The sequence below is a fragment of the Balaenoptera acutorostrata genome, chromosome X, assembly GCF_949987535.1.
Source record: "Balaenoptera acutorostrata chromosome X, mBalAcu1.1, whole genome shotgun sequence".
In the NCBI taxonomy this organism is placed as follows: Eukaryota; Metazoa; Chordata; class Mammalia; order Artiodactyla; family Balaenopteridae; genus Balaenoptera; species Balaenoptera acutorostrata.
Genome location: NC_080085.1, coordinates 36,019,303 through 36,044,029, shown reverse-complemented (window position 1 = coordinate 36,044,029; position 24,727 = coordinate 36,019,303). Strand labels below are relative to the sequence as shown.

The window sequence follows — 24,727 nt, the reverse complement described above, 5'->3', positions numbered from 1 at the left end:
AGGAGAAACTAACATATATGAATACCTGCTGTATCAGCCACCATAAGTACTTTATATATACGTTTTGTCATGTTTTAAAATCAGTGACCCATAAGGTAATTACTTATCTCCATTTTAATGTTGCGAAACTGCAATTCAGAGAGGTTGAATGTGGCTGAGTCAGAATTAGAATGCAGGTCCCTTACTCCAAAGCCCTTGTTCTTTTCACTGTGTCATCCTGACTTCAAAGAGTGGTCTTACAAATATTTTGTTCTCCTTAGCTTTTCCTTGAGGATGTCCTAGGTAGATTTCATAGAAAGCCAGTATCTTTGACTTTCTGAGAAATTGTGGTCTTTTCTAATAACAAGATTAAGGATGAAGGCGAACATCACTGTTAAAATGAGAGTCCTAATCCATACTGATATGAATGGAAGTGGGTTAAATGCTATTAACTGCTGTGAATTGCTATGAATTGTTTCCTTCTCTTGCAGAAGGTGCCTAGTAGTGGACTTTGAACCGAAGCTCTAATATGATACCCTGCCTGTCATTGTGTAGATTGTGCTTTTGTCTTTCTGTGATATGAAGTACACTTCATATGCTGTCTTTCATCACCAGAATTCCTCCCTGTAAGGGTGTAAATGAGGAAACCCAAAAGGCTCTGGACCGCTCTCTTCTCGACTGCACTTTCAGATTACAAGGTAGAAATAACCGCACCTGGGTGGCAGAGTTAGTGTTTGCAAATTGTCCACTTAATGGCACTTCTACCAGGGAGCAAGGTGAGATGCTTCACACACTTTGTCTTTGCATATTTCTGGATTTTTTTTTGTATTGATTACTATTAATCTTTTCTTTTAATCTGTAGGACCATCCCGGCATGTTTATCTGACATATGAAAACCTGTTGTCTGAACCTGTTGGTGGTAGAAAAGTGGTTGAAATGTTCCTTAATGACTGGAATAGCATTGCACGATTATATGAGTGTGTGTTGGAATTTGCACGTTCTCTACCAGGTACAAGTGATAATCTTCCTTTGGTGCAGGGGGGGAGGGGGGAAGCATCCCCCACCGCACCACCGCCTTTTTTAACTAAGGAAGTAAAACATGCACATTGTAAAAAAAAAAAAAAAAAAAAAAAAAAAAATCATCAGTCTATCCCCGAGAGACAGCCACTGTGATGATTCGTGTATATTGAGAAATTTCAACACACAGGTGTACCAGATTATAATAATAGTGCTTATTGAGAGTTTACTGTGTGCCATACAGTGTAATAAACACTTGCTTGTATTAACTCATTCACTCCTCACAGTCACCCTATGAGGTAATTTATCATCCTTCGTTTCACAAATGAAGAAAACAAGTCACAGACACTTAAGAAACTTGCTGAAGTTCACATAGCTAGTAAAGGGCAGAGCTGGAATTGGAACCCATAAACCACTATGCTATACTGCTTCAGTGCATCTCCGCCCCTGCCCTGGCCCCCTTTTGTCGAAATGGAAATTGAAGCCTACTACCTATTTATTTATTTATTATTATTACTCTTATCAACCAACTAAGTAAACTATTAGAACTACTTTCAGCTTTTTTTTTCTTTTTAAGAAATTTTTCTTTTTTTCTTTTTTAAATTTATTTATTTATTTTTGGCTGCGTTGGGTCTTCGTTGCTGCGCACGGGCTTTCTCTAGTTGTGGCGAGCAGGGGCTACTCTTCGTTGTGGTGCGCGGGCTTCTCGTTGCGGTGGCTTCTCTTGTTGCGGAGCACGGGCTCTAGGCGTGCGGGCTTCAGTAGTTGTGGCACGTGGGCTCAGTAGTTGTGGCGCACGGGCTTAGTTGTTCTGTGGCATGTGGGATCTTCCCCGACCAGGGCTCGAACCCGTGTCCCCTGCATTGGCAGGCGGATTCTTAACCACTGCGCCACCAGGGAAGCCCTACTACCTATTTATGCTGTTGCTATCTTTTTTCCTTTCTTTTTTTTTTTTTTTTTTAACTAAGTTATATATACAGAGACCTTTCTATCTAGGCATATACTATTGCCAAGATGCCCTCTTTTTCAAATATATATTTTAAAATTTCGTATGTATAATCTTAAACTTCTTTTTGTTTTCTTTCTGTTTAGACATACCCACTCATCTAAACATTTTCTCGGAAGTTCGTGTTTATAATTACCGAAAACTTATCTTGTGTTATGGAACCACCAAGGGAAGTTCAGTAAGTCTATGAATTAATTAAAACTAAAGTTCCTCTCATATATCTTTAAAAAATCAAGAATTCAAAAATTCTGAAAACTTTCTTGAAATAATTGAGGGTTCAAGTAAAAATTAGGGATAAAATGGTAAATTTTAAATACTTTGTTGATAAAAAATATACTATAATTCTTAACTCTTTAAAATTGAAAACAAAAAGTATACCCTCTTTGGAGTGTGTATTCTTGAAGAGTTTTGGGCAAGGTAATATACTTTTGGTATTTATGTTTGTTTTTTTTTCTTCACTGATTTCAAATCTGCTTAGCAGCATGATTACTATAATGAAGATTATGTATGAATGGTCTTGAACAATGTGGTATGTCTATGCTTTTAGTCACATGGTTGTTAACATTATCTGATCCTGTATTAATCTTGAAGGTATTCCCCATAATCTGTAGTTTCTTATTTTTTTCCCCACCCCATCTGTAAAGTCCTAGAAATTTAGTATATAAACTCAGCCAGCTAGCTTCTTTCTGGACTCTTCCACATAAAGAAATTACTTAATATCAGAAATTACTTGAGTGTCTTAAAATCTGTTAACTGAAGGTGGCATCTGTTGGGGCTGGCTTCCTTTCCCTTTAATACGGTACTCACCTAGGGGGTGACTCTTATTTCGTTCAAGAGAAAATGGAAAAATAAGAAACAATGACAATTTTCAAATAAAGTTTAATCAAAAATTTTTCTTTAGCACCTTCTCCTTCTGTTTTATGTAGTAGAAGTGGGCTGTCTAACACACACATACTCAGTGAATGTCCATAGGGACAGCACATCTGGAGTTTACAGGGTCTAATGAGTTGCTTCCAAAAAAGACCTCATTTAGATCTTTGGCATTTTGCCTTACTGTTTAAACATTATTTTTTCTTCTGCTTGACTCTGTTCCTTTCTCGGTTTCTGAAACATGTAATCTCTTTGATTTAGATTAGTATCCAGTGGAATTCCATACATCAGAAATTTCACATTTCTTTGGGAACTGTTGGTCCAAACTCAGGATGCAGTAACTGTCACAATACCATTCTCCATCAGCTTCAAGAAATGTTCAACAAAACACCAAATGTGGTTCAGTTATTACAGGTAATTAAGTTCATTTTCTGTTTAAAAATAAGACTCAGTCAGTGTTAGTGTCTCGTGTAAAACTCCTCAAAAAATCATGTGGACTTAACTTGTCTTTAACGACGAAAGTTTTTATGGAATGTGCCAGAAGGACATTGTCTCATTTGTGACGATTTTACTTTGAAAATTCTGAGGTTTTAGCAGACTGGATGCTCTCACGGCATTTGTTCCTTGTAGGTACTGTTTGATACTCAGGCTCCATTGAATGCCATCAACAAACTGCCCACTGTGCCGATGTTGGGCTTGACCCAGAGAACCAACACTGCCTACCAGTGCTTCTCCATCCTGCCGCAGTCGTCCACCCACATCAGACTGGCCTTCAGGAACATGTATTGCATTGATATATACTGCCGGAGTCGAGGCGTTGTGGCAATACGCGATGGGGCCTATAGTCTTTTTGATAATAGCAAGTTAGTTGAAGGTTTTTATCCTGCACCAGGGCTCAAGGTAATGGACTTTAGTGTTTACAGCATTAGTAAACATAAATGTGCTCTCTAAAACAATTCCTTCGAGGGGGAAATAACGGCGGGGAAAGCAACAAATTCCTGTTTAAATTTAATGAGTAGCCATGTTAATTCATCATCTCTGCAACTTCATTCTGAAGGAGCTAGAACTTCTGGTAAAGTGCTGTGCCTAGGTATATGAAATGATAAGATGTCCTTCCTTTTATTTCCTTACCATGTAATGAGTGAAGATACTAAAGAGAGTCCTATTTGCTATTTGGAGCTTCAAGGAACTTTAAAAGTAGTCTTTATCAGTGAATATTGAGAAGCTTTGTTCATCAGTTCAGCTGTGATACTTTTTTTTTAAAATGTAGGGTCCTGGGCCACAACCCCTGGAGATTTTGGTGTGACAGCTCAGTTGTATGTTCTTATAGTTTAGAGTCAAATAGTTCCAAATGGCCTGTTTTGAAAATTAGTCCCAGTCTTGCCATTTTCCTACTCTGTTTTCAACTCTTACACAGTACAGCTCATTCTCTTGGTATTTACATCCTTACCTCTAAATAGCATGCTTTCATTGCTCTTTGCTGACTTCTTAGTTGAGGGCATTATCTGACTCTCATAATGGAAGATGAGGATTTAATTCTTTTTTAGTTCTTTCTTATATGTCCCTTCCCCTTTCCAGGCTGCTCCCAGTACAGATTCATCTTCTTTCTTTCCTCCAACCTTGTGATATGGTTAGGTAGCAATTTAGGTAATTTTTCAGTGTTCACATTATTATGAGTATTTAACACTACTCTACCAAGCTTACTATGATTACTTTTCCTTTCTTGCTCAGCATTTATTTTCCTGGGAACTATTAATTAACTTTTTTGTTTCTTAGCTCTCTCTGTACTTATCTCTAACTCAACCTTAAAGTCTCTACCATATATGTAACTCTCCCCTCAGTACGTTCACAAATCAGATACCTTACCAGTTTCATCTTGAAGACATCTCTTCCACAGTCCTCTGACCTCCAATCTGGAATGGTAGCACTCCAGACCTTTTGCCCAGTTTTGATTTAGGAATCTGCAGAGGGGTGGTGAAGCAGGAGATTCCTTCACTTCTCTGCTGTGTTGCATGCCCTGTGGCTTGGACCCCACGTCTTGTTCTTGGTTTACTTCATTGTTTTGGTGGAATACTTTCTATGTAGCTCCCTGGGAGAAGATACACGGGAGGTTAATTTGAGACCTTGTATGTCGGAAAGCGTCTTTAGTTTAGCGTCATCTAGTTGAGAGAGCGGCTAGGTGTAGAATTCTAGGTTGCAGTCATTTTCTGTAAGAATTTTGAAGGCATTGCTCCATTGTGCCCTAGCTTCTGTTGTGACCATTGAGACATTTCATCCTGTTCCAGTTCTTGAACCTTATGTGACTAAGTGGACTCTTTCAGTCTGGAAACTTACATCCTTTTGTTGTGGGGAATTTCCTTGTGCTCTTCCTCGAGTCTTTTCCTTTGTGTTCACTGTTAGCTCTTTCTAGTACCCCTACTATTCTGAAGTTGGGCATCCTGGACTTATCCTCTAATTTTCTTATCTTTTCTGTTTTTTATCTCTTTGTTTCTGGGAGATTTACTTTTTTTTTTTTTTTCCCAATCCTTCTATTTTTCATTTCCATCAAGAATTTTTTTTTGCCATCTTTTAAAAAATTTCTGAGAGCTCTTTTTGTTTCTGAAAGTTCATTTTATGACATCCTGTTCTATATGGCTGCATCATCTTCTCTTACCTCTTCCTGCATAATCTCCATTTCATCCACCTTTTTTTGTTTTCATCTCTTTCATATTAGTATTTTTCAAATATTAAGTGATTCTTAACTCTGTGCTTTTATTTAAAGGTGACACTTGCTGACTGTAATCTTCACTGCAGGATGATCTGCTTGGGCCATTTCATTGGGTAATTCCCAATGTCAGTAGCTTCAGGTCTTTTTGTTGGGCTAGTGTGAGTACCAAGAGAAGAGTATCAAGACTGCACAGCCGTTGTGCATCTGGCTCCCAATATTTGGCAAGTCAAATAAGAGAAGGAAACTAGTATTCTCAGCATTCAGTATGTAAACTTTAATCTCTAATTTTAGTATGGTACCCCTGCTGTCAATTGATCCTAGAGTTCCCCCCCCCGCCCCAATCAGAGACCTTCCACCTGGGTGGTAGAGGTCAGCCTAACTCAGTGGGAGTGCCAGAGGCTCTGGAGGGTTTCACTGTCTTTAAGACGTTTCACCCAGTCCTCTGCTCTTAGTCTGTTTCATTTCCATTTCCAGGGGTATCTGATGCTGCCAGTTCCTGTGTGTCTTGGAGATCTGGATGGAAATAGCTTTGCTTCTTGGCTTTCCCCACTGCTTGCTTAAGAAGAAACTTCCTCACATCAGATAGTTCAGTTACCACTCAACCATCTGCTCTGCAGCCTCCTAGAATTTATTGCTATTTCTCTCTTATCCCATTCTTTTTGTCTTCGTGACTTACCGCTTAAAAAAATTTTTTTAGGAGTTTCAGTGTGGTGTTGAGAGAAGATGAAATGTGTGTTGTGAATAATCTATTATCTTTAATTAGAAATCAGACTATGTACCTTTAAAAGCTTTTCAGTAATTCTGATAAGCTTGTAATCTATATTTTTGAAGATTGGGAAGGTAGAGCATATTAAAGAGAATCTGGGACTTCCCTGGTGGCGCAGTGGTTAAGAATCCGCCTGCCAATGCAGGGGACACGGGTTCGAGCCCTGGTCCAGGAAGATCCCACATGCCACGGAGCAACTAAGCCCATGCGCCACAACTACTGAGCCTGCGCTCTAGAGCCCGCGAGCCACAACTACTGAAGCCTGTGCATCTAGAGCCCGTGCTCCACAACAAGAGAAGCCACCACAATGAGAAGCCCGCACACCGCAACAAAGAACAGTCCCCGCTCACTGCAACTAGAGAAAGCCTGCGTGCAGCAACAAAGACCCAACGCAGCCAAAAATAAATAAATAAATAAATAAAATTTATATTTAAAAAAAGAATCTGTTCTTGAGACATAAATTCTGGTAGCCTTGCTTAATTTTTGATGACATAACCTATAAAACAAGACTGTCCCACTCTTGATGTTTAAGATTAAGTCACATAAAATAAAAACGGAAAAGGTGGCTTAGTTTCTTTATTAAGTTTTCCTCTTTCATATTTTCTGGCTTAAAAAGTGAGAACTCTCACTAAATAGGGAGTTTTCCAAGTCATTGAAGTTACTTATATGCCTAGCATACAACTTTTTATTCTTTTCCACGTTTTTGATTCAGAAATTAATAAGAAAATATTTTGGCCAGGGTGTACTTCTTTCTTCAACTTTTTGCTCACATAATAACATTTTAACTTAGATGTTATTTTTATTGTTGTGTTTAACTGTTTTCCTCAATTTTCCCCCTTCCTTCAAATTGATCACTCTCTCTTCTAGGTTGGCCTAACAATAGTGGCCATGTGTCAAACTTACATTTCAGATAATGGACATAATATGTTTGTTTCTGTTAACACATTCTCAATGATTAAGAATATCTTACTAAAGTTAGGTAAAATAATCTAAATTTTACCTGTTTATATCCATAGACATTCCTGAATATGTTTGTTGACAGCAATCAGGATGCTCGAAGAAGGTCTGTAAATGAGGATGATAATCCCCCTTCTCCCATTGGAGGAGATATGATGGATTCTTTAATCTCACAACTCCAGCCACCACCCCAGCAACAGGTGATGTCTAGCTGAAATTCCAAACGGTGTCATATTTGTGTTACTTAACAAGTTCCATAGGTGGCTCTGCTTCTTTGTTGAAAGGCAGGGAGGTCCTTGGTGGACCCGAGATGCCCAAGAAATTCATATGAAAAAACAGTGACAAAGGGAGACAAGAGGAGGCTTCTAGTGATGGGAAGTAAATAGTACCAGAAACAGCATTAACTTCAGACTCCCACACTTAAAATAATGTCAGGTGATCACCCATGTGGTCACAAAAGATGATCTCCAAATGGCCAGTAAGCACAGAAAAGGTGAACAGTGTCATCTGGTGTCGCAGAATTACACATTACAGCCACAGTGAGATAATACCCCGTACCCACAGAAATGTCTTTAAGGAAAAAAAAATTGATAGTCCTTGCCAACATTTGGTATTAGGACCATCTGAAACTCTCATTTACTACTGGAAGGTGTATAAAATGGTACAGCTACCTTGCAGTGGTATTTAGCATTATTCCGGAGTGCTAAGGCTGAACATTATGCATGCCTATGATTTAACAGTTCTACCTTAGGTATATACGCAACAGAAATGCAGCCAAAAGGGGCTTCCCTGGTGGCGCAGTGGTTAAGAATCCACCTGCCAGTGCAGGGGACACGGGTTCGAGCCCTGGTCCGGGAAGATCCCACATGCCATGGAGCAACTAGGCCCGTGAGCCACAACTACTGAGCCTGCGCTCTAGAGCCCGCGAGCCACAATCACTGAGCCCGTGTGCCACAACTGCTGAGCCTGCGTGCCTAGAGCCCGTGCTCTGCAACAAGAGAAGCCACCGCCATGAGAAGCCCGTGCACCACAACGAAGAGTAGCCCCCGCTCCCTGCAACTAGAGAAAGCCCGCATGCAGCAATGAAGACCCAACACAGCCAAAAATAAACAAAAAATGAATAAATTTATTTAAAAAAATGCAACCAAAAAACACAGGAATGTTCATAGCAGCATTATTTATGCGAAAAACTGTAAACAACCCAAATATCCGGCAACAGTAGAATGAGTGAGTAAACTGGAGTATATTCATACAGTGGAATACTTTACAGAAATGAAAAAAGTTATTGCTACATGCAACGAAATGATGAATTTCACTGACGTTATGTTGAACAAAAGAAGCCAGACACTAATGAGTACATTCAGTATTTATATGAGATGCAAAAACACGCAAAACCAAGCTTGAGTGATGGAAGTCAGAGTTTGGGGAGGCGATAGAGACTTGGAAGGTGAGTGAGGGAGGCCTCTGGGGTTCTGGTAATGTCCTTCAGTATCTTGATCTATGTGGCAGTTACATTTATAAAAACTCATCAGACTATACATTTAAGAGTCGTGTGCTTTACTGTATGTGATTCATACCTCAAGTTAAAAAAATAGACTAGGAAGAATTACATTGTCATTACTGGAGATGAAGGTGAAGGTGAGTAGAGGTCAGGCTGAACTACCATATTTCACTGACTCTAAAACTCCACCAAATGCATTGTTTTTATGTACTGCCCGAAACAACACTGCCAGTTCAACTACGACATGCCATGAATTGGAACACACACACTGATTTCAGAGATGTTAAAATATGGGGGAAATTTATCTTAGAATCAGTCAAATGATAGATAAATAATGTAGATAAATCAGTTATATGGTAGATAAAATGAGCAAAAAACATCTTGGGGGCTATAAGTAGTGGTACTGCAAGGTCAGGAATGAGAATGTTGCTATTTTTAAAACATTTTGAAAGGGAGTTTTTTAAAACTTGCATTATTGTTGTGAATTTTGGGCATTTTCATACCTCACCTTTCCTATTTGGTAACCAGTGATGTGTGTAAATGTTAACACTGTAGCTCTTTATTGGGGAAAGCCACACTCACATAATCTGCATGGTTGGCCATTTTACCAGCATGGAATTTTCTTCTTTTCAGCCATTTCCAAAGCAGCCAGGATCATCAGGCGCTTATCCTCTAACTTCGCCCCCTACATCTTATCACAGCACAGTTAACCAGTCTCCCTCTATGATGCACACACAGTCTCCAGGTAAGATACTACTTATTCTCTTCTTGTGTTCAACTTTCAGATCCAAAATAGACACACGCATACACACACACACACACACACACTGAGAAATACTACACATGTAGCCTTAGATGTCAGGGGGAACTGCTTTGCTAGTCCGTGGCTGGATATTTGCCATTCATTCATTATGGCAGGGTTGTGAAATCTGTGTTCATGATTCAGGAGCACTTTTAAAAGGTTTGAGTTAAGTGGAGTTGTTGTCACCCAGAGCCAGACTCATGGCGCAACTCCAAGAATCACAACATGATCTATGTCAGAGGTCGACACACTAAGGCCTGTGGGCCACATCCTATCCACCACCTGGTTTTGTAAATAGTTTCATCGGAACACAGCCACATCCATTTATGTAGTGTCTGTGGCTGCTTTCCCGCTACGACGACCCGTTTCAGAGAAGCCCCCTTACAGAAGGAGTTGGCAGAGCCCAGGTGTATGTGAACAGTGCCCCACCTCAGAGTCGGGCAGGCCACAACCTGCTTGTCTGAACAAGATGGCTCTGTTGGCGACCCCATGAAGTGCGCTGTAAAAACTGCTGGAGAGGGACTTCCCTGGCGGTCCAGTGGCTAAGACTTCGCCTTCCAATGCAGGAAGTGCAGGTTCGATCCCTGGTCGGGGAGCTAAGCTCCCACATGCCTCGCGGCCAAAAAACCAACATATAAAACAGAAGCAATATTGTAACAAGTTCAATAAAGACTTTAAAAATGGTCCACATCAAAAAAAAATCTTTAAAAAAAAATTGCTGGAGAATGCCAAACTTTGACTTTTAACAGAACAATTAATTCGTTGGTATGTCTTAAGTGCTTGCTCTGTGTCTAATGCTACACGGTGCTGGGGATTCAGCAGTGAGCCCGATAGCAGTCCTGCTTCTCGAGCTTACCTTCTAGCAAGGAGCACTGGTATCGGATTTTTAGGGTAGGTGAGCCCTTCCCTGCTCATCAGAGATGGTGGGACCCCAGGTGAAGACTTGGAAGTCACTGTCGTGTCATTGAAGGTCCCTGAACCCTGAGCTGGTGGGAGACTCAGACCCTGTGAAGCTCCGACAGTAGACAGTGTGGGAGGCTGAGGAGGAGCAGCTGGGGAGCAAGGGGGAGAACGGGAAGCGGGGTCCCAGCGCCCGAGGGGAGGGAGTTTCTAGGATGTGGGTTGAGACTGGTTTCGTATAGAAGGAAGGAGAGATGATTATTTTGAAATAATTTTAGTAGCAGACAGGTATATAGTGCTTCCTGTGTGCCAAGCCCTGTTCTAAGCACTTTACCCTTTAATCCCTAGGCAGTAAACGGGTAATGCCTAGGGATTAAACAAATTAAACGAATTCGTTTATTCTCTAGGGAATAAACGATTAAACGAATACTGAGGCATGGAGAAGTTAAGTCACTAGTCCAGATCACACAGCTAAATATGTAAATATAATACTTAAAGGTTAATCAAGTTGATTAACATTTATTGAATATAAATATGTTAATATTGAATTCATACTGTATTGAATTAGTACTGCATTAGGTATTATAGAACATTAAAAATATGAAACTCTCTTACATAGTAGTAGAGAATTTGAAAGCTGCTGGTATTGAGGATAGTCATGGTAATGTAGCAAGTATTTTAATGTTGCACTGATAGTTTTGATAGCCATAGTCCCCACCCTTCATCATCCTAAATTAAAGCTAGTCCTGTGGCTAAATACCATCTTTAAGCTCATGTCTCCGAGTTTTTTATAGCTCCATCTAGGCCTCTCCCCCAAACTCGAGTCCTGTATTTTCTGGCTAACTATTCAGCATTTCTATGTAGATGTTTAGTCAACATCTGAAACTCAGCACGGCTGAAACTAAATTCCTAACACCCCCCAACCCTGCCCTGTGCTGCTTCTCCCATAGACACTGCATCTCAGCAAGTGGCAGCTTCTTCCTCCCTTCCTGTTACTTGGGCCAAAGCTGTAGGAGTCATGTTGGACTCCTCTTTCTCTCACACCCACAGTCAGTCAGTTACCAAATATTGTCAGCTCTATCTTCAGAATTCATCCAGAATCTAACCACTTTCACCATCTCAGCCTTCACCCTTTCCCGAGTCATTAGCCATCTCTCACCTGGGTAATTGCAGTTGCCTCTAACTGGTTTCGCTGCCTCCTGCCCTACAGTCTGTTTTTCACCAGCAGCTAGAGTGATCCTTCTGGAAAAGAAGTTAGGTCATGACTCCTCTGCTCCAGACTCTGCAGTGGCCTCCCATCTCATTCAGGGTAAACCCTAAGTCCTTAGAGTGGCCTACAAGTCCCTGTGTGATCTGGGACCCTCCTCCCACCTCTCTGACCTAATCGTCTTCCATTCCCCCCTCCCCGCCTTGCTCACGCTGTTCCAGCCACACTGGCCTCCCCCTGTTATTTATAACTGCTGCTACCATTGGGGCCTTTGCACTAGCTCTTCTGATCCTTCACTTCACGTCTCAGCCCACATAGCCCCTTCTCAGAGAGGTCTCTGGTTGCTCTGTATAAAGAACAGCACCCACCTCCACCACTACACGATATAGCCCCCTTACCTTGCCCTGTTTTTCTCCATAGCACTTAGCATAACCTGACATATATTTGTTTGTCTTTCTCATTATACTAGAATATAAACTCCATGAGGGCAGGAAATTTTGTCTCTTGTTAACTGCTGCATCCCCAGTACCTACAACAATGCTTGGCATGAAATTGATGTTCATGCCTACTTGTTGAATGAGTGAGTGAGTGGATAAAAAAGTACACTGGATTTTTTTTTTTAAACATCAGTCAATATAAGAGCTAGAATTTGGGCCCCATGGAATTGATGTATCTCTCTTTCCATACTGAAATTGTTCCAGTTTTTCTTTGTGCTACTCATGGGAGCTTTACTACTTGTTTCTTTAGTCTGTAGAGAGTCTTAACTCGGGGTCCTTGGACAGGACATAATATGTGTCCTGCAAGATCATCTATAATTATTTTCCTTTATTAGGAAATCTGCATGCCGCCAGCTCCCCCAGTGGGGCTTTGAGAGCCCCATCACCAGCATCATTTGTTCCAACTCCTCCCCCTTCCTCGCATGGAATCTCAATAGGACCAGGGGCCAGTTTTGCTAGTCCACATGGTGAGTCCATACCGGAAATCGCTAGAACATAAGAGTTTGATGTGAAAGTAGTTTTTGTTAAGTAAGTTTTTGTTAAATAAATTTTCTTCTTGCAAAATTAGCACTTGTGTATTGGGGAAATAGCAAAAGAAAGTACGTTTTTCCTGGGAATTCCCTGGTGGTCCAGTGGTTAGGACTCTGCGCTTCCACTGCAGGGGGCCCGGGTTCGGAACTAAGAGCCCACGTGCCGCGTGGCGCGGCCAAAAATAAGAATACGTTTTTCCTAATCACACAACGAAGAGATCTACCAGTTAGTCTGTCTGCTTCGCACTCTCTCTCCCCCTCACTCGGCCTGTCACGCACCCCCGCTTGCCTGCCTGCCCGCCCAAATCTCTGTTGCTCTATCTTGCTCTCTACCCATCTTCTTCTCTCCCCTTAAACACCACCCCCCACACACAAAATTGGGACCCTACCATATGTATTGTTTTGAGACTTGAATTTTTTAACTCAAAAATTATATTTTGAATTTGTTCAAAAAGATAAAGAATAGAAGAGGTAGCCAGTGAGGTGTTTCCTTTCGAGTCCACCAACCACCTAGCTCTTCCTCCCAAAGGCATTTTAGTGCGACTGATTTCGCGTGCATTCTTGGAGGGATGTCTTATGCGGATTGTTCTTCCCCCTCTCTTTTACACACATGGCAGCATACTGCACACCGTGTTCGGTGCCTTACATTCGTCACTTAACTGTATCATGAATCCCGTGCCAAATCTGAACATAAAGAGCTTCCTCAGGTTTTACAGCTGTGTAGCATCTGTGATTTTCCTCTTTACTATTAATATTTGCAGGAACATTTCTGTCAGTAAAAACTACATCATCATACTAAATGGCTTCATAGTATCCCCTTGTCTGGGCATACCATGATTTAACCGTTCTCTTATTACGATACGTTTAGAATGTTTCTATTTTTTCACAACTGAAAATGGTGTCTTCTCTGCTCACAGGATTATTTTCTTAGGTAAGTTCCTAGAAGTGGAATTGCTGTCTCAAAGGGTTTGAGAAATTCTAAAGCTTTTGAAACATACTGCAAATTGCTCACCTAAAAGGCTGTACCAGTTTCCTCTAGTATTGTACAAGAATGTCTGTTTTCCTGCATCATTGCCAACAAGGGGTATTGTGATTTTTTGAAATCTTGGTCATTTTGGTAGGTAAAAAATGGCATATTACTGTTCGATGTGTGGTTTTTTGATTATTAGTGAAGTTGAACTTTTTTTTAATGTTCATTAGTCTTTCGTGTTTCTTATTTTACACCTGCCAGTTTATATCCTTTGCCTATATTCTTGTGTTTTTTCTTACCGATTTGTAAGATTTCTAAGTAGGGAACATTTATTCTCTGATACATGGTAGAAGTATTTTCTCATTTTGTCATTTGGTTGCAAAGAGGTGTAAATATTTTAAAAGTATCTGCAGGATGAAATTTAAATATCAGATTGTTCAGTAGGTCACTGCTTTCAAAATTTGATTCTTGGTGCATTTCTTAGTCACTGTACCCTTTACTAAATAAAGAAAATGGAAAATTCCCTCTCTTCAGCCTTCTCTGAGTAGAATGAAAACATAATTTGTCAGGGTTAGTTTAAAAATATAAGATTTCTACCCTTAACGGAGCTTTGAGATTTTTTTGCTTAATATTTTCAAACATAGTGTTTGTTATATAGTGTAAAGTAGATTGTTACATATTACACATCTTGAAGCTTGTGTAAAGGTAAATTTTATCCTTTCTCAGTATTTTTTTATCTTCCTAATTTTTGTATCATGTTCAAAAGTACAAAAACTACACCAAATAGAGATTCAAATGTGCCATGTGCTTCAGGCTTCAGTGAAATATCTTACTGAAAGACAAAATAAAATATCACCACGTGGAGTTTAAGCATTTGAATGTTGTCAGCTATTTAACAGCTTTTCAGCTATTAAAATATAGGTTTTGGGGGCTTCCCTGGTGGCGCAGTGGTTGAGAATCTGCCTGCCAATGCAGGGGACACGGGTTCGAGCCCCAGTCTGGGAAGATCCCATATGCCGCGGAGCAACTAGGCCCGTGAGCCACAATTACTGAGCCTGCGCGTCTGGAGCCTGTGCTCCGCAACAAGAGAGGCCGCGATAATGAGAGGCCCGTGCACCGCGATGAAGAGTGGCCCCCGCTTGCCGCAACTAGAGAAAGCCCTCGCACAGAAACGAAGACCCAACACACCCATAAATAATAAATAAATTAAAAAAAAAATATATATATATATATAGGTTTTGAAAACCGTTTGTTTACTTGTTTCCAGGAACCCTGGACCCTAGTTCTCCATACACTATGGTGTCACCAAGTGGACGAGCAGGGAACTGGCCAGGGTCTCCTCAAGTGTCTGGCCCCTCACCAGCAACACGCATGCCTGGGATGTCACCAGCCAACCCATCACTACATTCTCCAGTTCCAGATGCTTCTCATTCCCCTCGAGCTGGAACAAGTGAGTGTCATCGACACTTTTATGTTAGCTTTTAGGATAACCAATAAATGACCTGTTTTAATCATTCTATCCTCATCCTCACATTTGAAAGTCATGACTTAATAAGGATACTCAATAACTTAAACTTTTATCCATTTAGTAAATTGGTTGTAACAGTAGTTAAATTTGTAAAAGTCGGGCAAAATGTAAGAAAGGGGAATGTCTCCTCCAGAAGTCTTCTGAGGTGAATCCTGTACCTCTGTTATGACTACTAATTTAGCTGCACTACTAGACCTTAAAAGATACCTAAAGCTAACTGACAAGGTTATGCAAATTAACACAGAAAAGAAGAATTGTACACATATGTTCTTTAGCTTTTGCCATGTGACTTTTAGTGGCTTAAAACAACAATCATATGTTCGCTCGCTGTTCTGCAGATTGGCAATTTAGGCTGAGCCCAGCTGGGTGATTCTTCCAGGCTCTGCTGGGCTCACTCATGCATCTGTGGTCAGCTCCTGAGTTAGCTGGGGCCTGGCTTCTCTCTGCTGCTTGTGGTCTCATACTTGATCATGGGCTTGCTCACCTGGGGCTGGACAGGATTCCAAGAGAGTCAGTAAAAGCCTAGGCCTGCAGCTGGCACTGTGTCATTTCCACTGCATTCTGTAGGCCACAGCAAGTCACAAGGCCAGCCCAGATCCCAAGTAAAGAAGTAGACCCCACTCCTTGAAGGAACTGCTGCAAAGTCACACTGCAAGGGACCTGGCTGCAGGGAGGAGAATTAACTGTAAGGAAACTAATATGTGATTGTTAACACCACAGGGAGTAACGGAAACAGTATGGATTGCTATAGAAAAGCACAGGTGTTTAATAAAAGCAAAACAGGGAACAACGAGATTGTGTGTATTTGTAAAAAAAATGACGTTTTCCTTCCCAAAAGGTTCCCAAACGATGCCCACAAACATGCCTCCACCTCGTAAACTACCTCAGCGCTCCTGGGCGGCCTCCATCCCTACCATCCTCACTCACAGTGCCTTGAATATTTTACTGCTGCCCTCTCCAACGCCAGGCCTCGTGCCCGGCCTAGCAGGTAGTTACCTTTGTTCTCCGCTTGAGAGATTCCTTGGATCCGTCATCATGAGACGACACCTTCAAAGAATTATTCAACAAGAAACGGTATGTGGGTACCTGCTGGATTCCTAAGTGGTGATTGTCAAAGCAGGTGCTAAGTTGCTTCCTAGAATAGGATCTGAACTGAAGTGCTATTCCCTCACCTCCTTTAACCAGCCTGTTAGAATTATGTTTTGCCCTCCACCCTAGCATTAAAAATGGATCCACTATTTTCTTTTCCATTCTTACATTAACAAATTCCTTCACTTATAATTTTCTGTACTGTAGCTATCATGGACCTGGAGATAGGTCCCCACGATACCATAGGACAAGTGCACCCAGGATGTGACTTGGTAGAGAATAGTATGTGAGTAACTACTTGCCCTCTGGAATGCTTCTGCAGGCAGGCTGACTCTGAATCTGTGATCATAAAATTATTTATGATCACAAGGGTGAAAGCTACTTTTTAAATACATGAGCAATTGGGGATTTCCCTGGCGGTCCAGTGGCTAAGACGTGCTTCCAGTGCACAGGGCCTGGGTTCGATCCCTAGTCAGGGAACTAGATCCCACATGCCGCAACTAAGAGTTCGCATGCCGCAACTAAGACCTGGCACAGCCAGAATAAATAAATAAATAAGTATTTTTAAAAAACACATGAGCAACTGAATTGATTTAAAACTCTTATAGAAAAAGACTTCTATCCTGTGGTGATACCCTTAGGAGACAGTTCAGAGTTGAGAGCACCAGTTCTATAATCAGGCTACCCCAGTTTGTAGCCAGGCCATGCCACTGGCTGGTATGAGCTTCGGCACATTTCTTCACCTTTTTGATAATAGTAGATAGTAGTATCTACCTAACTCACAGCAGTTGTGGGAATTTGAGATAACTTCATATAAAACCTTTACATAATGTTTTGGTATTCAGTTACATATTATTTATAATAATTATTATTGATATTTATGTTAATGAGGTAGTCAGAATGGTGAATGTTTAAAATAGCCTCTGCACAGATGGCACCAAGCTATTTTGCAGCCTTCATATTCAAATTTGAAAGAAAGAAAAGTTTTAACGTAAGTTGAAATAAATTAGCATTCAAAAGTAATCATCAGACCTGTGATCTAGCCTCACCTCTGCCACTTAAAAGCCATGTAAGCTTTCAGCCCTTTGAACCTCATTTTGCTCATCTGCATAATCAGCATATTAGGCTAGAGCAGAGGTCAGTAAACTATGGGCCTGGAAGCCAAGTCCTGCCCTCCACCTGTTTTTGTAAAGTTTCATTGGAATACAGCCACACGCATTCAATTGCGTACTGTCTATGGCTGCTTTCATCTCTCATGGCCTCATTGGGTGGTTGCAGCAGAGACCATAGAACCTAAAATATTTACCAACCCCTGGACTAGCATATCGTCCCAGTCCAGATCTAACATTTTGTAATTGAACTCTTTATTCTTTTTTCCTACTGGATCTTTTTTAAAAAACTTATTGTGGACAATTTTAAGCATATACAAAAGTAGAGAGAATCGTATAATAAACCTGTCTGTTCTCATCACCCACCTGCAACAGTGAACTCACACTAATATTGTTTCATCTATAACTCCTCCTCCCAGATTGTTTGACAGCAAATTCTTGACATCATTTCATCCATAGTTTATCATCAGATTTCTAATTGGTGTCCAGATTTCCCAAGTTGTCACAGATTTTACCATCTGAATCAAAATCCATACATGTTATTAAGTCCTTTCTAAACAATAGGTTCCCCCTCCATTTCTCATTAGATAATGTATTTGTTGAAGAAGCCATATCATTTGTCCTGTAGAGTTTCTCACAGTCTGGATCTTGCTGATCGCATCCCTTTGGAATCATCTAACGTGTTCTTTTGACCTCCATATTTCTGTAATTGATCAACCCTGTGGATCTGACTATGAATTCACGCTCAGGTTGGTTGTGATTTTGATAGATGGTGTTATGTTCTTCCACCAAGAGACACATAATGTCTGATTGCCCCTGTTTGCCATATGGTTAGCAACTGTTGTTGCTCAGTGCCTAGATACCTTTTTGTGAAAGAGGTATCAACTTAGTTGTTTTCCTTTGGAAACATTTCCCTAGTTAACATTTTCATTTTCTCTTTGACTTACATATTATTTCACATGTTAATTTGATGCATGCTTCTTGTTTTGCAGCTACAGCTGATAAATTCCAATGAACCCGGAGTGATCATGTTTAAGACTGATGCGCTGAAATGCAGAGTAGCCCTTAGTCCCAAAACCAACCAAACACTTCAGCTAAAAGTGACACCCGAAAATGCAGGACAGTGGAAACCTGATGAACTTCAAGTTTTAGAGAAATTCTTTGAAACAAGAGTATGTGTTTCTTAACGCATAATTTTAATACAGTCAGTGAAACAGGAGTCAAGGTAGAATGAAGAGTAACTTAACTTGCTTTATTTATCCTTGTAGGTTGCAGGACCGCCATTTAAAGCCAATACATTAATAGCTTTCACCAAGCTGTTAGGAGCTCCTACACACATCCTCAGGGACTGTGTGCATATTATGAAGCTAGAGTTGGTAAGTTACAGTGACACACAGACTTTTCTAGCCAGGTCGGTCTGAGGAGGTTGGAGTTGGTGGGAACAGTATATGTTGGTTTTCACCCATTTATGTTATATACTTCCATTTTTCTCTTGCATTCTTAATTTTTAACTTAAATTTTATTTGTCTTTGGGTAGGTAACACAATCCTCTTGTATCTTTTGAATTTAGAACGAGGTGATACAGTGGGAAATTTCGCATCCGTCCCTATCCAGCCATCTAGTCCTCCTCCCCACAGGCAATCCAAGTTATCAGTGGCTTCTCTCTTATAAAAAGATACATTTAATATACTCTTCCTCCTCCCCGATCATGAAGTAATCCTCCCGTGGTTTCTCCTAATACTGTTACGGATTCATTTTGTAAACTACTTATATATTTGATCCATTTAAAACGTATCTTGGGGTCAAACGGTGAGGTATGGGCCCAATTTTTTCAGATGCCCCCAACTGCCCTAATACCATTTATTGAAAAATCTATCCTCTCTGGGGAGATTTTTAAATGCCTCTTCTTTTCTATGAAAGTATACAATTATATAGCTGGAATCCAGATGGCAGCTAATTTTATTTTTCCAATCTTGCAGTAGTCCTTTCATTTTAATGTTTCTAGCATTGCTTTGGGTAATTCCAAATACCTCACTCCTTTTTTCAGTTGGTGTTTTATTATTAATATTGGGACGGCAGCGTTCCTTTGCTAGTAGTAGTCTCAGCATTTGGCTTCTGCTCTGATAGGCTATAGGAAACATTATTTATGTTTAAAAAAAATCCATTTGAGTTTTTAAAGGAGTAAATATTTATGTCACTAAAAAAGCTCCAGTAGATATAATTTAAAATTATTAATGCAGTTTGACTATTTTGTTTTAGGGAAGGAGTTGGAAATGAGACTGGGAAGTCTAGATTGGCACCAGTTAAGCGCCTTGAATGCCAGTGTTGGTCCTTGGGGGGTGGGGGGGACAGCATGGATCACTGCATGTCACTGAGCATTCGTGAGCTAGATTAGAACCATGCTCTAGGACGTGTGTCTGGCAGTGGTGTAAGGATGGATTGGGAGAGGCAGCCACTGGAAGGGACCATTAGGGGGGCCACGGGAGAAGTAATGGAGCCCTGAGCTCAGTGGCATCAGTGAAAATAGAGAGGAGGGAACAGATGTCAGAGACACCGAGGAAGGAGAACCCGCAGGCCTTGGGAATTAATGAAGTGGGAGGGAAGGAAGGCGAACGTATCATATAAATCCAGAGCTGACTCTTCAGTTAGGAACTTCACATGTATATTTCCTTTTAGAAAAGGCAGGTTATCAACTTTATGATCTACTGATAATTGAGTATAAAATTCCGTCTAACCTTTCAGGCTCCTACACTAGAATATAATTTTAAATGTTCATATGACTTTATCATAATTTTTTTTTTTTTTTCCAAAACAGTTTCCTGACCAGGCAACACAGCTAAAATGGAACGTTCAGTTTTGCCTGACGATCCCTCCCAGTGCACCGCCAATTGCACCTCCTGGGACACCTGCTGTGGTGCTGAAATCCAAAATGCTATTTTTTGTGAGTACCACCTGGCGTGCACATGTATGTGTGTGTGTGTATGTGTGTGTGTGTATATGGGTGCAGGTGCGCAGAGCTTCTGAGGGAGAAGCCATTTGAGGATAACAGAGCATCTTTTGGATAACTGCAGAAATTACCTGTTGCTGCCAAATATAGGCCCAGATCCCTTAATTGTCAGTTTAGACCTCGCATAATCTTGGTTCCTTTAGTAAGAAATATATTGAACTAGGTAATTGTGTGACACAGTTGCATCTTAATCATAATATTTAGTTGTTTGTCACTTTTCTTGTTCTATTTAATTTTCTTTTACTTGTATCTTAATCTGACAGTAGACGAAATGATAGTACTTTTGATACATTTAGATAAATATTTTGTTTTCTTACTGTGTTTTTATTCTCTTTTGTGTTGTGTCTACAGCTTCAGCTAACTCAGAAAACATCGGTCCCTCCCCAAGAACCTGTTAGTATTATAGTTCCAATCATTTATGACATGGCTTCAGGTACCACCCAGCAGGCAGACATTCCCAGACAGCAGAACTCTTCTGTTGCTGCTCCCATGATGGTCAGCAACATTCTGAAGAGGTTTGCAGAGATGAACCCACCACGACAAGGTACATGACCAGTAGATGATATTTTATTGCATATGTGTTATAAACGTTGTTTTGAGAGATCCCCCTTCTCCCCTCTGCTCCCCTCCTTACCCACCTTGCCCCCCAGTCCTAGTAGTAGAGCTCTGGTTGCCGTGGCCCTCTTAATGTCTGCCTGTCGCTTTCTTCCTTTCTCACTGGTTCTTCAGTTTTGTCCATGTCTCTGCTGCCTGGACTTTATTTTTGTTAGTGATTTACTATTGGGACTGACCCAGTTGCTAATGCCAGAAGCTTGTATTTATAGCACACGTTGCCACAAAGCCCTAGGTTAGGATGATAGAATTTTCCATGGCTGTGAACTCCTGCCCCACCATCGATATGTGCCACTCTGTACATCACCAAGTTGAAATGCATGTTGGTTTCTCCTATTTCATGGTTCAGTCATGAATAGAATAATATCATTCAAACTTCTGTATCTTCTAAATGTTTTGTGAAGAATAAAAGCTGATACAAATGGCATCACTGCTTTTTGGGCTTCTTATATAAGTGTCAGGCGGGTGCAAGTGAACCTTTTCACCAAGTGCACAATGAAGCTCTCAAACTGAACATTTTCGAAGAGATCAGAATGATTCTGGTAGATAAACAAGGTCCCTTCAATACCGGAGTATCCTATGCTTAACACGGAACTTCTGGCAGTGCTAAATTTTTTATTATAAAACATAAAGCTCAGCAAAGAGAACTTCTCTTCCATTCTGCTTATTTCTAACATTAAGGAAATTAAATTAAATTTTGCTTATTTCTAATAGTAAGGAAGTCCTCTATATCTTTCTGTTTAGAATAGTATGATAACAGAATTAGTTTTTTAAATGAGGGAAAGTTGTTCTCTGAAACATTTTTTAAGTACCACAGTGTCAAGATTTTACTAGACACAGGAATCATGGGAGAAATTATATTTTCAGCTGTTTGTTGCCCCATATTGTGTACATAGACAAGTTCTCACCTACGTATAGTTTATAAGGAACGCACTGGGCAGTAGAGAAGGGTGTGCTTCTTTTGTTGTAATGCTTCTTCCACTTCTTACAATTTTCTGCTTTCATCCTTTGACTTCTCTTCTTTCAGCTCAAAATAGGTCCTTCAGAATCAAAGTTCAAAGCTATCAGCATTTTCCAAGTAGCAGTTCAGTGTAACTTTGATAATAAACACCATTCCTTCGCAAGCAGATGACTATCATTATTATGTCTCGTGGAATTTAAAATTTAAAGGAAAGAATGTTTGATCCTGTTGGGATCGAGCAAGTTTTTCTCCCGATCAGTAACGAAAATGTGTTTTTTAAAAAAGAAAAAGTTGTAACTTCTTTTATTTAAGAAATTGTTGTGATATTTTGGAAGTATTTTTCTTTTTTTCTTTTATTTGACCTTAGACTGGTTAAACCTTTGGATTTTTCTTTCTGTACCTTAATTCTCCAGTAGTTGGACAGAAGGTTGCAGTGACTTGCACAGGATCACTGCACATCCTGCCCTTTGCCGGAAGGCCATTATTCAGTTGAGGTCTTCACTTCCCTTGCTCTCAGCCACTGTAGCGTTAGGCCATGCTCTAGGGAAAGGACCCGGTTTGGGGTTTCTAATATTTACAACTGGTTTTGGTTTATTGTATTGAAATATTTGAGATATATATATATATGTGTGTGTGTGTGTATGTATACACACACACACACACACACACACACAATAAGTAAGAGGCAGGGTATTTCGTTCTTTGAGCAAAGGGGAAATTGAGAGGATGAATCATTAACCTCCCCCAACCACCCCCCCCCCCATACACACGCACACAAACAAATCTTGTTTTGGATTGTTGGTGTGCCGTACTGTAGCCTCCCTCCCCTCCTCCCAAACTCATCACTTCCTCCCCGCTGAAGGAGGAATCATTTTATTTTTGTATTAATTGATTTTAACGTTGAACTCCGGAAGTTGATCAATTCCTGGAAATTTGGGGGAAACTCCAATAGATGTCATAGACCTGCACTGTCCAGTATAACTGCCACTCTTTACATGTGGCTATTTAAATTTAAGTTATTTAAAATCAAATAAAATGTAAAATTCAGTTCCTCAGTCACACTGGCTGTGTTACAAGTATTCAGTAGCCACAGCACACATACAGAATATTTCTGTCATCACAGAAGGTTCTATTAGTGCCGTCGTGGACATTTTTATCTGGCCTTTAATGCAACATCAGAAGGACACCATTGATGTTGTTAACTAATATATAAATATAAAATTAGATCTTTCATTAGATTCAAGAAAAGGTCGTCAGGAGCCTTGAAGTCTGACTTCAAAGGCTTAGCCAATGCTCCAGTGTTTCTGTAGAGAAACTCTAGGCATATTGTCTTAAATTCAGATCTAACTGGGAGTTGCCCAAAATGTCTTCATGATGAAAAAACAAAACCCAAACCAAGTATCATTTGATACTTAACACCAAAGCTTAATCCCCTATAATCCGTGCAGTTAAAATCTAGTCTTTTGTTTTGGTCTTTAAAGTTCTTGCTAATTTTAGATTTAATTACCCCTACCCCCACCGGTGTGTTAACATCATCTTTCCTGTATTGCGAATAGCTAATGACCATTTTTCTCTGTTGCAGGTGAATGCACAATATTTGCAGCTGTTCGTGATTTAATGGCTAATCTTACACTGCCCCCTGGTGGGCGTCCATAGACACTATTGTTTTTAAACCAGGAAAGCTGACAAAAGAGACAAAACAACAAAAAAAAAATCTGAATTCAGCCTTCAGTTTAAAAAAGCAAAAGGACTTTTTTGACTTTAAGAGCTGAATATTCTAAAGTGGCAAAAATTTTCAGGGTGCACTTCTTTCATCAAAAAGACCATCAATCTTTTGTATAGTGAACTTGTATAGTGTGTTTAAATGGGACACATTTCAAACTAGGTAATACATCAGTGTCCGTTTGCCAGTAATAGATTTAATATTCTGTTTTATACTATAAAGTTATGGAAATGCCAAACTTGTTTATTTAATTGTTTTCTTATGTTTTGGGTGTAATAGTCCTTTTTTGGTTTTTGTTTTGTTTTTTAAGGCAGGCCTGTCATTTTTGAATACTGTAAAACTGTGATAAACTTTATATTGAAGCTGTATTTTAATATGACCGCTTTGAATCCTTACATGAAAATGTTCTGGGAGTTGTTATAAACACATCCCAAAGAAGCAATATTTAATAAAACTAGGTTAAAAAAAGTGACACTCACTTGTCTGTATATCAGCTCTGTAGACTTCTCAGGGCCTCCCTTCATCTTTAACCTGGTGGGGCCAGTAATTAATTTCTAATAATACATGTCTGAAATTTGACCAAAACATCTGCTTCTTTGTTTCAAGGTTAATTTATTTTCTTTAAACATTCCTAATTTGACTGGTGGTTAACACTTAAGACCTTGGTTGTCTTTCAGTGTAGGATTTGGGTAAAAAAGAAAGAACCCAATCTTTGAGAACAGACAGTGAGTAGTTCATATTAATCAAGGATCCCAAATACTGCAGTCATTCTCTGTTGAGGATGTGGGAACTTTTCTGTTAGGCAAATTTAGTTTACAGGATACTTCTGCATACAGCATTAATTAGGAAACCAAGAACTTGAATGCTCTACCCTTGCATGAAATTTCTGTGACGTTTCTTTATCTTGATTAACTTCTCCCCCTTGCCTTCCCCACCAAAACTGGGGTGGTTCTAAACAATCCCAATTTAATTTATTGTCAACAAAATGA

At 40.0% G+C, this 24,727-nt stretch overlaps 1 protein-coding gene across 4 annotated transcripts in view; it reads left to right on the top strand.

Moving 5' to 3' along the window:
* Window positions 1–24,210, top strand: part of MED14 (mediator complex subunit 14) — an 81,005-nt gene extending 56,795 nt beyond the window's left edge. Inside the window, exons 17-31 of one of the 4 annotated variants that reach the window (XM_057537818.1) lie at window positions 595–755; window positions 842–988; window positions 2,089–2,180; window positions 3,134–3,286; window positions 3,503–3,772; window positions 7,362–7,502; window positions 9,437–9,548; window positions 12,545–12,676; window positions 14,977–15,159; window positions 16,076–16,311; window positions 18,428–18,607; window positions 18,704–18,811; window positions 20,251–20,376; window positions 20,794–20,986; window positions 23,598–24,210. In XM_057537818.1, the coding sequence (XP_057393801.1) occupies window positions 595–755; window positions 842–988; window positions 2,089–2,180; window positions 3,134–3,286; window positions 3,503–3,772; window positions 7,362–7,502; window positions 9,437–9,548; window positions 12,545–12,676; window positions 14,977–15,159; window positions 16,076–16,311; window positions 18,428–18,607; window positions 18,704–18,811; window positions 20,251–20,376; window positions 20,794–20,986; window positions 23,598–23,671 (2,308 nt within the window). In that variant the 3' untranslated portion in view covers window positions 23,672–24,210. Of the gene's footprint in view, window positions 1–594; window positions 756–841; window positions 989–2,088; window positions 2,181–3,133; window positions 3,287–3,502; window positions 3,773–7,361; window positions 7,503–9,436; window positions 9,549–12,544; window positions 12,677–14,976; window positions 15,160–16,075; window positions 16,312–18,063; window positions 18,185–18,427; window positions 18,608–18,703; window positions 18,812–20,250; window positions 20,377–20,793; window positions 20,987–23,597 lie in introns of those variants that run through there. The other 3 variants (XM_057537820.1, XM_057537819.1, XR_009006606.1) reach the window with 3 other exon arrangements.
* Window positions 24,211–24,727: the final 517 nt, after the last annotated feature.